We start from the raw sequence: 16,507 nt of genomic DNA, 5'->3' as shown, positions 1-16,507 counted from the left end.
GGGTTGGAAAGAAACTGAGGAAAATGAACAGAGTGAGGGAGAAAATGGATGACTGGGGAGACCCCGAGGGAGTGGAGAGCGACAGAGGTGTGTGTGCTCGGGTGGTCAGAGCCTTCTATAGGAAGACACGTGCACACCTGCCAGGAGTGACCTGAAGACCAGCGCCTGGGGCTTTGATCTCCTGGGTGTGCGTGTGAGTGGGGGGAGGGGAGGGGTGCACCGGGTCAGCTGGAGATTTGGGTGGGGCAGGAAATATGCTGCAGTGACTCCACCAGCTTCTTGTGGAGGGAAGGTGACTTTAGTCTCTCCAGAACCTACCCTACCATGGCATGGGGGAGATAGCACACATGTGCTGAATGCACAAATGGATGAATCGATGCACCTTGACCAGCACGTGTGGTGAGATCTGGTGACCACGCTGCGACCCCAAATGCCTGCAGCTGCGTTGAGAATGTGATATTCTCAGGACTCGGGAAGGAAGTGGGCTTCAGCCACAGGCCTGCGGAAGATCACCGTGGTCATACTTCTTGGCTCCTCTAGGTGGAAGCAGTGGACAAGCCCAGCTGCTTCCCGGCCCTGGCTTGGCTAGTTCTGCATTCTAACCTCACACCGCCTGGGTTCCTGCCTTTCACACCTGCCTGCTCAAAGGCAGTTCCTCCTCTTCCTGCTATTTTAGGAGCCAGCTGCTGGACCCACGTCCCTGAGTAGCTCCAGCCCTGGGCTAGGAGTTGGCCACTCTGCTCTGTCCTGCCCTGGGCAGCTCCAGGACAACACTGAGACCTTGGGAGGCTGGGGTGGGGCTGTGTGTGGCTGAAAAGGAAGGGCACCTTCTCTTTTCTTCCTCCAGTTGTGATCGCAGCTTCTCCTCCTGCTGGTCTGGCGTGGGAGGCACGGCCATGTTTTCCGAGATTCCTGTAGAAGGAAGGTACCGATGGGACGGTGAAAAAGAAAGGTAAAAGGAAAAGTGTGTATTTAGGGCAGATGACAGAGTTCAAGGGCACTCCAAGAAAGGGGCCCCTATGAGTTCCTTCTGGGACCTCTTGGTGGCAACCTCTGCTCAGCTGGAAGCCCTAAGGGGAGCAGCTTCCTGGGTTGATCTCTCTCTGCTGTCCCTCTCACTGCCAACATCTGTCACTAGAAGGGAATTCTGCCTCCATCTCCACTAATCCTTTTACTATTGAGCTCACTCATTTCCTCTTGAGTCTCCAGGGAAGATGCAAAATAGCATTTCCTTATCCTCTGATAAAGAGCCCTTCACAAACAAGGAAACCTCTCTAAACCATCTGACATCTTTCTCTGCCCAAGTGGAGGTGCTGAATTTCCAGCCTCAGAATCGTGTCTCCTGTTTCTCAATCCCCTTGCCGCAGTGGTCCTCAAGCCTGATGAGTGCAAGCCACGTCAATTCACAACCAGGGCTGAGCCCAAGCCTTGGCGACAGGACCACGATGAGGTCCGGTGCAAGGTTGAGCACGTCAGCAGGGATCAGCTGCTGCGTGCATCTGCATCCCCACTTATGGCGACCTCTGTCTTCCTGCACGCGACTGCCGCTGGTTGCCTGGTTGCCTGCTCTGGCTAGCATGCTCATCTGAAGCCGGTTCTCTCCTAGCCCAGAGCGTGGGGACTTTTTATTCTCCTAGGAGTCTCTTTGTGGTTGCCCTGCTTTTCTGAGCTTGACAGACAACATCTTAGAAGTCATACAGCCCTGCTTTTTACTCCATGTAGGGGAGACTCTGCTACTGTCCATGTGCTGTTCCAGACGTGCTCAGACTTAATCCTTATAGTATTTATTTGAGATAAGTGTTATTACTCCCATTTTACAGATAAGGACATTGAAGTTCAAAGAGGGTGAACTGCCCAAGTTACGTGCTTAACTTCAGGAACCTTGGATTCCTTCTATAACATTTCTGACATCCCTTCTATAACATTTCAATAAATAATATCAATTATTATAAAATAATATCATCAAACATGTTAATATCAATTACATTTAAGTAGAGGAATTATGGTGACTTTTACTTTCTTCTTCCTGTTTTTCTGCATAGTAAAATGTCTACAATTAATATTGACATATATACGACTCTGTGATAAGAGAAACAATAAATGCGGTCAGTCGTTTACAGCCCTCCCTCCATGCCAGGTTTTCAAGACAGCGGTGCACCGGCTCTCCTCTGATTCCACCACGGGTATGGAACAGTGTTGACTCTCCTGAAAGCCCTGAAGGTGGAGATCGAGTACTTGCAACTGCTCATGGACAAAGCCAATGTGAAGCCAGAAAAAGAGAGTTTGAAGTTATAAACAGTGTCAATCTATGGAAATCCCGTCTATAATGTTTCTGAGAGAGTGTCAACTGCTTTCTGCTCTAATACTTCTAGGGATGAGGAGCTCACTACTTTGCAGGATAGCACATTTCATGGTGGACAGCTCTGTTTCCTCCTGCTTTGAGCCAAGACATTTCCCACTAACTTCTTTTCACCTCTACTTTGGCTCTTTGGAGCAGCATAGCATATCTTTCTTAATCTGACAGTTCCTAAAATATCTGAACAACAACATCAAAATGCCACGTGTTTGAAACTCTTTTTTTTTTTTTTTTGTCTTAGACTGACTCTGCTCTATCCCTCACCTGAAGTCTCAATGACCTGGTTGCTTTCCCATTTATCTTAGGTCTGGAAATAATACTTCCATGGGCCTGAAAGGCATAGAATAGACAAGGACTTCTCTTACCTTTAAAAAATTTAAGCTCTACATTTTTGTAGCAGGTGAATTACTAACAATGACCATTTATTGGGGGCTTTCTATGTGCTAAGATCTGCCAAATTCTACTAGACACTGGGCTTGGTCCTCTATGTACCCTAATACTAATTTTCAAAAGAACCCTTTAAGGATGGCGCTGCCATCACCTTTCAGCTAGATTCTTAGTCTCAGAGAGGGCTATGGATAACCTAAGGTTACATAGCTAGTAAATAGCAGAGCTGAGATTTGAACCTATTTGTTTTTTTCTGATTCCAAGGAGCTAAATGTTTCTATCAGACAGCCTCCCCAGCACTGCTTGTGATTTTTATTTTCTTTCTTTTGAGATGGAGTCTCTATGACCAGGCTGGAGTGCAGTGGCACGATCTTGGCTCACTGCAACCTCCACCTCCCAGGTTCAAATGATTGTCCTGCCTCAGCCTTCTGAGTAGCTGAGACTATAGGCACCTACCACCACACCCGGCTAATTTTTGTAATTTTAGTAGAGATGGGGTTTCACCATATTGGCCAGGCTGGTCTCAAACTCCTGACCTTGTGATCTGCCCCCCTCAGCCTCCCAAAGTGCTGGGATTACAGGCATGAACCACCGACTGCTTGTGATTTTTTTGTGATGAAGTCTCACTCTGTCACCCAGGGTAGAGTACAGTGGTGTAATCTCAGCCCACTGCAGTCTCCACCTCCCAGGTTCAAGTGATTCTTCTCCCTCAGCCTCCCAAGAAGTTGGGACTACAGGCATCCACCAACACACCTGGCAAATTTTTGTATTTTTAGTAGAGATGGGGTTTCATCATATTGGCCAGGCTGGTCTTGAACTCACAACCTCATGATCCACCCACCTTGACCTCCCAAAGTGCTGGGATTACAGGCGTGAGCCACCACCACCAGCCTGCTTGTGATTCTTAGCAGCTCTGTCGTGGTTGGCCCCTATTAAGCTTGTGGTCAGTTATAAAATTTGCATTTTTTAAAATAAGTGATTGTCAAAATGCATCCTGTTTCAGTGTGATTGTCCTTTTGATCCCAAAAGCAACGCTTCACATTTATTGGCAGCCTAGCCTGCTGAGAGGTCCTTATTCTGTCATGCCATTATTCTTTCCCTTTGACTCCCTTACCCATTTGTTACCTGTGTCTTTTATGTCATTAGCTTATTGATAACTATGCTAACTGGATCACCATTCTGCCCATCATCTTCCAGGTGCCAGTGATCCCCTTTTCCTTGTGTCAATTGCCAACTTTAAATTGACAGAGAGAACAAGTGTCTTATTTCATCATCTAAACACAGGAGCTGCAGATCCCATCCACATCCCACCTGAAGACCACACTGTTATCTGTGTTGGTGCAATTTATTGGCTCAGATGAGGCAGCCCGCCTGTCCACATCACCCATAGCCCCCCAAGTCTCAGGCACAGGAAGCCCTCAAGGGCAGGGACTGGGGTCCTTCTGCTCTGAGCATCTTCCCCAAGTGCTGTGTTCAGACTCCACATACAGGGTGCACTCAGTGCGCCGCACGTTTGATGGCCTTGTCTTCTTTGCAAGTTGTCAGACATGATAAACTGAAGGAAGTATCTTAACATGAAACTGACAATGGCAGGACTTTCAATGAACGAACTATTTCCTTTTTAAAAAGTTTCAGAAAAGGGCCCAGGTATCTTCCAGCCTGCTAAAAAAGTAACACTGTGAATCTTTCTTCCTTTTAATACTTTTGTCCGTCTCAAGGACACCCTGAGAAATTCAGTGAAGCCCCCGTCTGTGGTGACTGGCTGGGCGTCCTGCTGCAAGCCCAGCGTGTGAGAGGCTGCTGGAGGTGGATGGTGGAAGGGGTGCTGGACTCACAAAGGGCCATCTCATCTGGCCAGCAGAGGTGGTCTCCAGGGCTTCGTGAACAGAGAGCAGAAGGTAGCAGGGATGGCCGGGGTGGACCGGTCTTCCATATAAAGGCTATGGTCACCTCATGTGAATGCAGAGCTCCTCTGTACAAGGCAGGCTCTTGCCTTGCCCCATGGCCGGTTGTGTTTTCCTTGAGCATCTTGCAGATTCCCCAGTAGGTCATAGAGTCGCAAGCGCCCTGGAAGTGTGTGGGGTGTTCAGGAGCCTTAAGCAAGAAGCACATTCTGAATGCAGCTGACACAAGCACAGAATGGTAACATCAGTGCCATCCGAGGAGTCGCCCGAGCCCCGTTCCCATGCAACACTGCTTTCATTCTCACCACCCCAGCTGGCAGACAGGATTGCCTCTGCTTCACAGTCAGGAAGACCAGGCTCAGGGTGACTAGGTGGCTTGTGTGATATCACAAAGCTACCAAATAGCAACGCCAGGCTTTGGATCCACGTCTAGTCACTCATCCGCTTATTTACCAAATGTGGATCAAGTGTTGACTATGTGCCTGCCCCTGTTTAGGAGGATTCCAGCGGGGAAGACAGACACTAAAACAACAGACAATGGAGTCTGCAACATCATGTCCGGGATCGGAAGGTGCTATGAGGAAAGAGAAAGCTGGGTAGAAAGACAGAGGATGGCAGGGTGGAGGACTGCCATGTAGGTATAGTGGGCGAGGGCCTCTAATGAGGAGATATTTGAACAGTGGCCTGAATGGAGGGAGGGAACAGGCATGCGGAAATCGGGGTGCAGACTGTACAACAGTAAGTGCAAAGGGTGTGAGCCTGCTCACTGCATCTGAGAATAATGAGAAGGCCATGTGGGACTGGGGCACAGGTTACGGATTTCGGTTATTAAAGGGCAGACTTCACAGGCCAGCACCCGGGGAAGACACTAAGACATTCTCTCAGCCCCAGCCCCAGATCTGAAAGGGTGCCTGAGCAGTTGGTAAGGGAAATAGTGGTGGGAGCTGAAGTCAGTGAAGAAACTGAGGCCAGACCCTGGAGGATCTTGTGAGCTGTGGTAAGGACACTGGCTTTGAGAGAGATGGGAGGCTGGAATATTTTGAGGAGAGGAATGGGCTCGATCTACTCCTTTGAAAGCTAAGTCAAGCTTTTTCTTTTTTCTTTTTTTTGGCTGATCAAGACAAAGCTACCCCAAGCTGAACAACAGTGAATGTGGAGGTGGCGCCAGGAAGCTGGGAGTCTGTTGAAAGGGTCTGGGAAAGAAAGCTGGGGCAAGGGACCTTGGGAGTCCAGAATGAGGGCACAGCACACCCCATGACACAAACTACCCACATTGCCATGACAACCAAATGGGCCTGCTGCCCAAGGTGATGTCTGCTTAGTGAAACGCATTGCAGCCTCACCAGGAGACAGCCTCTGGCTGCTTCTGATGTGTTCTGAGGCTTGGCTCATCAGTAACCTCTGAAGAGAAATAGGGGCTGGGAACTCAAAGGGAACCAAACAAAAGCGACTGAGCAAGAACAGAAGAAGAGGGAGTAACTGAAGGGCATTTGAGTTTTGTAGGTCTCCATCCCCACGGGGACTCTGGCCAGGGACAGGACCTCCCATCACCTGACAGGAGGCACAGGGAGCCCTCCTTTCAAGGACAGGATTCTGGCTGGGACAGCAGCACAGGAGGTCACAGTCCCGAGTGGCCTGTGAAGTCACACTGCTCATCTGTGGGGAGGCAGCCGCCGCCAAAGCAATACAAAAGCAAGAGAAGGGTTTCACTCAGTGGCTCTAGGTCTGAATGGCACACAAGGAAGAAGCCCTGAGCAGTCAAACAGTGACTGACGCTTCAAGTTGAGGGGACACACAGTCCCAGGCTGACCTTTTCTCTGAAGTCACCGGTGTTTTGGAATTAGCCGTGCAAGGACCAGAGGGGCTCTTGCTGGGAAGGTCAGCCAAGATGTGGACCCCTCCTTCCTGACATAATTTCTACTGGAAAGATCTCTGCAACTCCTTGTCCCACTTCCCATGCCCTCCTCTCAAGTGCTCTCTCTCCCGCACAGTTATCTGATGTTTGAAACATGCAGAATCGTTTCTTTGGTTCAATGGTTCTCAACTGGGGGTGCACATCAGAATCACTTAAGGAGCTTGTAAAAGCACACAGACAGCTGGGCCCTACTCCAGACCTACTGAGTTAAAATTTGTCGATAGGGTCCCCTGGTGATTCTGACGCTCACCCCTTGTTAAGAAACAGTGCTTATGGCTTGGAGCCCAGTTTCAATGCAAGTACTCCGTGCAGAAGTTACTGAGAATACAGGCCCTGCAGAAGTTTAGATAGGATGGTATGTGGGAAGTAGCATGTCCCCTACAGGCCTGCCTCCTTTCCAGACCTTTAGGAGTCACTGTGATAAGGGTAAAAAGGGCTTCAGGGGTTTCCAATCGGGAAGACACACTCTGTAAGGCTGGAACTGCCTGCATCTGGCCCTTGCAGGTGCTTGATAAAATCTGAATAACAATAACCATCGCACAACTGCTACATGGGTTAGGAATGTCATATGTATTGTCTTGTATAATTAACAACTCCCACTCCAGGTGGGGAAACTGAGCTGTGCTAGAGGAAGCAATCTGCCCAGGATGGCACTGCTAGTAAGCAGAGTTAGCAGGAGAACCGGCTCTGTCTGATTTCAAAGCTGCTGCTCTTTCCTCTGTAAGTGACTCCAATAATGAAGGAAGCCACAGGGCAGATTATTGAAGTCTGTATTGACTTGTTGGTATTTGAAGGTGTTGCTCTTTTCCATGAATACCTTCCAGATCTGGGGCCAGGGCTGAGAGAAAGTCGTAGTGTCTTCCCCGGGTGCTGGCCTGTGAAGTCTGCCCTTTCCTAACTGAAATTCACGACCTGTGTCCCAATCACACGTGGCATTTGCAGCTTGCCTGTTGGGTGTGAAGCACTGTCTACTCCCTCTCCAGGGTCAGCCCACAGAATACCCAGAGCCAGCCTGTTCCATGCCCTTAACTGGACTAGGAATCCTAAGGAAGACGATGTTGACATTTCCAACCATTCACCAGAGTCAAAAGGGGCCCTCTGGACTTCCGTAGAGCAAAGGCTGCGAGGCTCGGATAGCCGTCCCCCAGCCAGTGCCCTCCATGGGAAGGGGCAGTGAGTTATGTGGCTCTACCATGGCAGACAAGACATCAGAGCCGGAAGGCATTCCAGCTGGTCGTCTCCGCCATCCAACTATCCAACTAATGATTCATCTGCTGAATACCCACTCTGGGCCTCCTTGGGGCTCAGCTGTCTCACACAACCATAGATCACTTCAACCTCACCTTGTTGGAGAAGTCAAAGTGTCTATTCTTACGGAGACTGATGGTGTTTGTAGCTCAATTACCACAATGGTCAGAAGCTCAGAGGCAAAGATTCTGGCTTCCCAATCAGACCATTTCCTGTTTAATGGCTCAAATTTATTGTCAGCTGGACCTGTCGCATGCTGATGAGTGCTCAGTGCTGCCATCCATCCTGGTGTTGATTTCATAACAACGTAGAGGCCCCCAGCGTGCCCAAATTTAAGGGTGTGCTGAATGACCCCGCAGACACATGGCTGTGCCTGATAATTTCTTGGGCACACTTGCTCCCACCACCACAGGCCCTGCGCTCACTGCTGCTGCCTTCCCCTCAGGAAGAGCAGGGCACTTTGTGAGAAGATAAATGGCGGCTCTTCCGTGCAATCAGAAATGTGCCATATGTCTGCTTGCAGCAAAACCCAGGCCCTGACAGCCCCCTCATAGAGGACCGTCCACCATCTCTTCCTGCATGAATAATCTTCCCTGCTCTGACTGTGGGCCTCTCTGTCCAAGATTGTCCCTGTCAGGGATGGTGGCCTCTCTCCTTCAGATTTGCTCCTTCTTACCCCTCGTGTTCTCTGTGGAGGAGGCAGACCACAAAGTTAGAGGGTCAGCGTGCACTAGGGTCAGTCGGCAATAGAAAGGACACTGTAGGGCCGTACGCCATACTCAGGGAAGACATTCCTAGTCTCATTACTGCTTGAACTTGGCATGGATCCCATTCATGGTCACCTCTGTTCAAATGGGAGCTCTCTCTCCTCTCTCTCCATCACCCTTTCTGCTAGAACCCCAGATTTTGGTTACTGGTCTCCATTTCTCTTACCATAGCCACTCAGAGCCTGGTGCAGTGACTTCTGGGTCTGACCCACAAGGTCCTGTTTTGTTCCTGGTGCAGAGTGCCTCTCCCAGCCCATCCTTCCAGGGGCAGCCTTCCAGTCCACTGTGACTTTCTCCCTCCTCCATTGGAAGTGTGCTCGAAGTTCTGAACTCAGGTTTCTCCCAAAGCTCTGAGTACCTTGGCAGTTCTCCCTCCTGTCACTTTAGCCTCATGGACTTGTGACCACATGGCTCAGTGCAGTGGCTTCTCAGAGATACTCATAGGAAACTTGGCATGCCTACAGTCCAGTTGCATCTTTATTGCACTGGACCAACCAGGGTGAGTGTTCTCAGGACACATGTGATCTTTCGGGGAGAGCAGTTTTTCTTGCACCTGCAAAAGCCAGCTCGGGCTTCTTCCTATGAAAACCTCTGATGAAGATGGTTAGTAGGGTTCTATCAATTCTCTTGACTGGCTAGAGAAATTTCAGGAGTTTTAAAAATTGAGTTGTGCATCCTTCATAAAGCTGTCTCCCTCTACTTTTGGAAAACATACCTGCTACTGGCCAATTTGTAAATTAATCCTTTCATTTGGCAATAATTTATCATATATTGAAGTCAAAAGTGAGTTCTGAGACAGACCACAGAGTAGAACTGGCATATTTTCAAAGTGAAATGGGGAGAGCTGGCTAGACAACTCAAACACTCACATCAACATTCGAAAAGGGCCAAAATAAATGTTTGATGAGAATTCCTTTAAAAAGAGCTAGCAGTTTGCCTAAGCCTGCCTCCTCTCCCTCCTTGGGGGAGGTGTGTGTGGAGATGCTTCTTCCTCCTTCAGGGGCAGTGAGGGAGCCTGAGAGACCACGCCGAAAGCTTGCTGAGAATTCTCGAGCATCTGTGTGGGTGTTGGGGGTGGGGAGTGAGAAGGCCAGAGTGCATTACTGTCTGATTTGTATTCAGGAGATCTAGAGCGTGGGGCAGGGACTGATGATCTGCTAGCGGCAAGAGCAGAGTTACTACTGCGTTTCTGTTGACCCAGCATGGGCTATAAGCGCAGAAGAGAGGCTGGTTAGGGGCACTTTGGATCAGTGGTGTGCTGGTAAATGTTTAACAACCAGCTCTCTGGAAGACAAAAGCCCTGATTTTTAGTGTTTGCCAATTTTGGGGGTGCAAATACTCCTGTCATGGCCAATTTCGGTCTACCAACACGATGTTCCTGCATTTGGAGTTGGGAAAAAATGCACACAATCAGCCCTTGTAAGCCAGTGTGAGCTGGCTCCAGCTCCATGCCTCTGAGCTCCTCAGACACAACACTTGACACTTAAATTCTTTCTCACAGGGCCATCTAGAGGGGCAATGGGAACGTAGGAGAAGGAAACCTGAAAGTGGGCCACCTGGGGGTGGTACGCTGGGCCTATTTCTAGCCCATTGGCTTCCCCACACTTTTTTTTTTTTAATTTTAATTTTTTCAATATATTTTTTCTTTTTTTTTTTTTTAAAATTATTCATGATACTTTAAGTTCTGGGGTACATGTGCAGATCGTGCAGGTTTGCTGCATAGGTATACATGTGCCATGCTGGTGGTTTGCTGCATCCATTGCCCTGTCATCTACATTAGGTATTTCTCCTAATGCTATCCCTTCCCAATCTCCCCATCCCATGCTATCCCTCCCCTAGCCCCTCAACCCTCAGGCCCTAGTGTGTGATGTTCCCCTCCCTGTGTCTGTGTGTTCTCATTGTTCAACACCCACTTATGAGTGGGAACATACAGTGTTTGGTTTTCTGTTCTTGTGTCAGTTTGCTGAGAATGATGGTTTCCAGTTTCATCCATGTCCCTGCAAAGGACATGAACTCTCCTTTTTTATGGTTGCATAGTATTCCATGGTGTATATGTGCCATATTTTCTTTATCCAGCCTATCATTGATGGGCATTTGGGTTGTTTCTAAGTCTTTGCTATTGTGAACAGTGCCGCAATAAACATACATGTACATTTGGCTTATCCACACCTTACACCCTCAGCCTTTTCACTGGGCTCACCCAGTGGGGAATAGCAGCAAGCCACTGGAAGGTAGGAGGAGAGGCCAAACTGTTTCTTCATGTGAGACATCTCTGTGGGGGTCACAGGCTGGATACATGGCTTGACTGAAGGCCATGGCTTGTATCAGATGGTCAGTGCCTTTCTGCATAGCCCTGACAGTCTTTAAATTCCAGTGACTTCTCCCTGTGTTGTCTAGGCCTAGGGACAGCAGTGCTTCCTGCCTTGCTGCAGTGACTGTCTCTGGGGAGCTCTTTCTTGCAGTTTTCCTACATTCTGCTCATGCCTCTGTAGATAGGTCTTTATCCAATTCTCTTCACAATGTCTCATCTGAGTATTGACATCTGCTTCGTGTTAGGATCTTGACCCATACAGGTTCATACTGGGTAAGGAACTGTCTCGATAAGGCACATTCCCTCAAGTCAAGGAAGCTGCTGGTGAGGGACCTCCAGAGACCCGCGAAAGCATCCCAAATTAGGAAGAGTCTGCTTTGAATATCTGCCAGGCCCAGAGAGCCCAAGGCCATGTTACAGCAGAACCATTCAAGTGAGATTTTTCCAAGGGCCCTTCCTCCCTTCCTTCTTTCCTTTATCCCTTATTGAGAGCCTTAGCAGGTTGAGGGAGGGAGGCAGTTAGAAAGAGAGAAGCTGATGACCATTTCCCTTTACTCCTGACAGTTTGCCTGAGTTGCGGCAAGGGAGAGAAGTCTTATCTTTTGGTTAAATCAGAATTATTAAGATTACAGTTACAATATAAAACAACCACTTTTTTGGTTTGTAATTAACAACGAATGACCAATTCAGTTATGGGGTTGATCAATTTCCATCTAGGGGCAGAGGAAGAACTTTCCTTCCTATAAAGACAGAAAGAGACAGTGGGAGAACAACAAAAAAATAACCTTCAGGGCACTTCCTTGTATCACTCATGTTAGACACACCATTGCAGCTACTAAGTCCCTACCAAAAATTACAATGCGCCTGGAGAAGAAAATAAGTGGTAAATTTTCTGTTTTCACCTTTAAGTAAAATGATCCTGACATAAACAGTAGTGAGGAGAATTAAGATTAATCAGAATTGAATTGGGATTCACTTTTTACTACCACTTCTATCATAATGATTCCACTAAAACAGTAATTTCTGTTTGATCTAGGAAGCCTTGGAATCTAATCCTTCATAGAGTTCTGGGATTTATTACAAACCATTTCAAACACAAAAAGTTCAGAGAATGATATAAATAACACCCATGTACTGTCTATATTTTGAAATATCTAGTTTGCTGCAGTTTCATGTTTTAAAATTTTAAATAGAACATTATGGAATTGGTAGATGCATCCTCCACAGTCCACTATCCTTTCTCCTGGACAGGCTCCTGGCTCTTTACAACAGCTCCCTCTTGATTTCTTCAATAGATATTAGGATTTTCAAATTACCACTTTAAGCTTTCTGTTGGTTATTTAGCACCCACCATTTGTATTTCAGCATAGCCAATCTTGGTTTCCTGTTGGTTGGTCTTTCCGAAACTAATCATCACCTTCTCTGGGGAGATGGGAAAGACTTACCCAACTCCATTACACATGTAACAGAACTGTTCCTAGGAAACACCGAGGCCTTTCTTGGTCTGAGATTTGCCAAGTACAGATGGTGATTTTCATCGCTTGTAAAGGGAAAAGAAGACAGATGGAGGTGCTAGCCATAATACATTCTAGTCTGGCAGATGAAGTCCAGAGGCTAGAATTTTGTCTTCTAAGTGTTTGGTCAAATGCCTAATTTGCTCAGCACCCATGATTTCTGCACATTTGCATGATGAAGAAAATGGCTCTTGCAACTGGTAACAAGATCATCTATGATCAGTGCTTGAAGGAAGAGACAGTTCCTTCTTGGATATGATTGTGTTTTTTCACAAGAAAGAGTGATCAATGGCACCTGTAGTAAATACGGTTAGAGCGATATAGTGACTGTGCCTTGTGGAAGCCTTTAATGGTGCCGGTGGCCCAGAGCTCTGTGGCAAGCAGTCTGAAATTGTCTCTGTTTGCTGATGACTTGAATTTACGTACAGAAAACCCTAAAGACTTAACCAAAAAACTTTTGGTTAATAAGTGAGTTCAGTAAAGTTGCAGGATACAAAATTGGCGTAATAAAGCCAGTAGCATTTCTATACACCAACAACAAACTATCCAAAAGAGAAATTAAAAAAAAAAACAATTTCATTAATGATAGCAACAACAAAAAAAATTGAAAACTACAAAATACTGATGAAAGAAATTGAGAAAACCACAAATAAATAAAAGATGTCCTGTATTCATGGATTTAAAGAATTAATATTGTTAAAATATTCATACTACCCAAAAAACATACAGATTCCATGCAATCCTTATGAAAACTCCAATGTTATTTTTTACAGAAATAGGAAAAAAATCCTATAATTCATATGGAACCACAAAAGACCCTCAATAGTCAAAGTAATCTTGAGCAAAAAAGCAAAGCTAAAGGCATTACACTTTCTGTTTTTAAAATATACTACAAAGCTATAGTAATCAAAACAGGAGGGTACTGTAAGTAAACAGACACATTGACTAATACAACAGGATAGAAAGCCCAGAAATAAGCCTACGTATTTATGATTTTTGACCAAGATGTCAAAATCATATAATGAAGTAAACAACAATCTCATCAATAAAAGATGGGAAAATTGGATATCCACATGCTGAAAAATAAAATTGGATCCCTAACTCACACCATATAGAAAAATTAACTCAAAATAAATGAAAGACTTACTATAAGAACTGAAACTGTTAAACTACCAGAAAAAAACATAGGGGGAAAAGTTTAACAACATTGGTCCAGGCAATGATTTTTTGGCTATGACCCTGAAAGCATAGACAACAAAAACAAACATAGACAAATTGGATTATATCAGACTAAAAAGCTTTTGCTTTTAGCAAAGGAAACAATCAACAGAGTAAAGAGATTACCAGAAGGAAACAATATTCACAAACCATACATCTGACAAAGGGTTTATATTCAAAATACACAAAGGACTCAAGCAACTCAACAGCAAGAAAACAACCCAATTTAAAAAATGGGCAAAGGACCTGAACAGATATTTATTTCTCTAATGAAGACAAACAAATGGCCAACAGGTTCATGAGAAAATGTTCAACATCCCTAATCATTAGGGAAATGCAAATTAAAATCACAATAAGATATCACCTCACACCTGTTAAAATGGCTATAAAAAAGATGAAAGATAAGTGCTGGTAAGTATGTGGAGAATAGGGAACCCTTGTACACTGTTGGTGGAAATGTAAATTAGTACAGCCGTCACAGAAAACAGTATGGATGTTCTTCAAAAAACTAAAAATAGAACCACCATGTAATCCAACAACCTTGCTTCTGGGTATATATTTGAAGGAACTGAAATCAGTATATTGAAGAGATATCTGCATTTCCATGTTCATTGTAGCATTGTTCACAATAGCCAAGATGTTAAATCAACCCATCAACAGATGAATGGATAAAGAAAATGTGGTATATAAACACAATGGAATAGTATTAACCCTTAAAGGAGAAGAAAATTCTATCATTTCCAACAATATTAATGAACCTGGAGGACATTATGCCAAGTTAAATAAGCCAGGCACAGAAAGACAAATACTGCATGATCTCACTTATATGTGGAATCTGATAAAGTTGAACTCATAGAAACAGAGGCTTGAATGGTGGTTTCAAGAGGTGGGAGGTCAGGAGAAGGAGGGTCAAAGGGTACAAGGTTTCAACTAGACAGGAGGAATGTTTTTGAGATCTATTGCACAGCAGGGTGACCGGAATGAGTAGTAACGGATATTTCAAAATTGCTGGGAAGAGTAAACTTCAAATATCTCACCACACACACACACAAAAAAGATGGGTGAGGCAAAGAATATGTTAATTAGCTTGATTCAAACATTCCGCATTGTATACATACATCGAAACATCACACTGTACTCCCAAAATATGCATAATTATGGCTTTTCAATTAGAAGTGATATTAAAACAAGCAAACAAAAATACCAAAAATGGTTGGGGAATGGCAAATTTGCTCTTTCTGCTTGAGCTGGGACATGGATCTCCTGCTCTTGGACGTTGGCACTTCCAGCACTCAGGCATTTTGGACTCAGACTGGGACTTACATCTTTGGCTGTCCTGGTTCCCAGGCCTGCAGGTTTGGACTAGAACAACACCTAGGCTTTCCTGGACCTGCAGCCTGCAGATGGCAGATCACAGGATTTCTCAGCCTTCATACTGAGTGAGCCAATTCCTCATAATAAATCTCTCTCCACATATCAGTATGTTTCCTATTGGTCCTGCTTATCTGGACAACCCTGGCTAATCCACAGAATGTGTGCTCTTTTTGCTAAACCACAGTTGCCATTAGAGGCTGGCACCAGGGCTGACACAGAGTCTTCCTCTGTTTTCCAGAATGGCTGGTGCCAAGCATTAAACCACTCAATGGGTCTGAAGCCTTGGCAGTTGGGAACTGGCAGGGAAATGGTGTGGGGGTCCCTCCTCACTCCCAGCTTCTCCCTTGAGCATGGAAACTTTGCTAAGGAACTTATGTCACTGAAGCTGGCCCTATATTCACAAGTAACTGTGGATTAGAATTAAGTGGTGAGACATTGCTGATGGTTTTACAGAGCTACCTGAATTCTTTTGGAACCAGCTGAGATGCCATCTCAGCCTTAGGGGTCAGCTGTATCCTTTATATCCTGCCTTATTTCAAGGAGTCAACAATTTTATTTCTGAGAGAATAAAAACATCTGTAATCTATCCAAGCCCTCTCACGTCTCAGCACCAAGGCTGCAAGTGTTTCCCTGCATGCCTGAAGGACGCCTGCATTCACAGGGGTAATACTGTGACACCTGAGGTCTGTGGAGGGTTAGAGATTCATTTGTTTATTCAACAAGCAGTCAGTAAATGCCAGCTAAGTCTCAGGGACTGTGCCTGGCACTGGGCTATCATCTGGTACAACCACGTCATTTTTCTTTCTTTCTTTCTTTTTTTTTTTTGAGACGGAGTTTCACTCTCGTTGCCCAGGCTGGGGTGCAATGGCGTGATCTTGGCTCACCGTAACCTCCGCCTCCTGGGTTCAAGCGATTCTCCTGTCTCAGCCTCCCAAGTAGTTGGGATTACAGGCATGCACTACCATGCCTGGCTAATTTTTAATTTTTAGTAGAGATGGGGTTTCTCTATTTTGGTCAGGCTGGTCTCGAACTCCCGACCTCAGGTGATCCACCTGTCTTGGCCTCCCAAAGTGCTAGGATTACAGGTGTGAGCCACTGTGCCTGGTCGGCAAACCACGTCATTTTACGCATGTGGGAACCTCAGTGCAGAGCCCCTTAGCTGCCTGATAAATCTTTAAGGCAAAAATGTGATTCCTAAGTCTCACTCATTTATTCAATACACACTTATGGAGGACCTACTGTGTGACAGTCACTGTGCTTGGTGTTGGGGAAAGAAAGCTGCTCAGTCCAGTAGGGGAGACACAGACTAAAATTAGTGTCTACTGTGATGAGCTGCATTGCAGAGGGACATGCAGAGTTCTGTGTGAGCCCAGAGGGAGCTGAGATAGCTTTGGGGAGGAGAAGTTTGCACTATCTGACTTTGGAAATGTTTAGAACAGAGCCATGATATCGGAAGAAAGAAGATATATTAAAAGCTGCAGAACTCTTTCTTCAAATACAAGCTTAGCGGCAA

The 16,507-nt window shown here is 45.9% G+C and overlaps 1 protein-coding gene across 4 annotated transcripts in view; it reads right to left on the bottom strand.

Annotated features, from left to right (window-relative positions):
- Positions 1-16,507, bottom strand: part of LOC108293752 (kinesin-like protein KIF6) — a 106,681-nt gene that overhangs the window by 28,558 nt on the left and 61,616 nt on the right. For all 4 annotated transcript variants that reach the window (XM_017515289.2, XM_017515287.1, XM_017515288.1 and 1 more), the window contains exon 4: positions 828-912. In XM_017515289.2, coding sequence (XP_017370778.1) covers positions 828-912 — 85 coding nt within the window. The remainder of the gene's footprint in view (positions 1-827; positions 913-16,507) is intronic.

Source organism: Cebus imitator, unplaced genomic scaffold (assembly GCF_001604975.1).
Source record: "Cebus imitator isolate Cc_AM_T3 unplaced genomic scaffold, Cebus_imitator-1.0 Scaffold546, whole genome shotgun sequence".
NCBI classification, from domain to species: Eukaryota; Metazoa; Chordata; class Mammalia; order Primates; family Cebidae; genus Cebus; species Cebus imitator.
The sequence above is the reverse complement of the archived record's forward strand: the minus strand, read 5'-3'. Positions and strand labels throughout refer to the sequence as shown.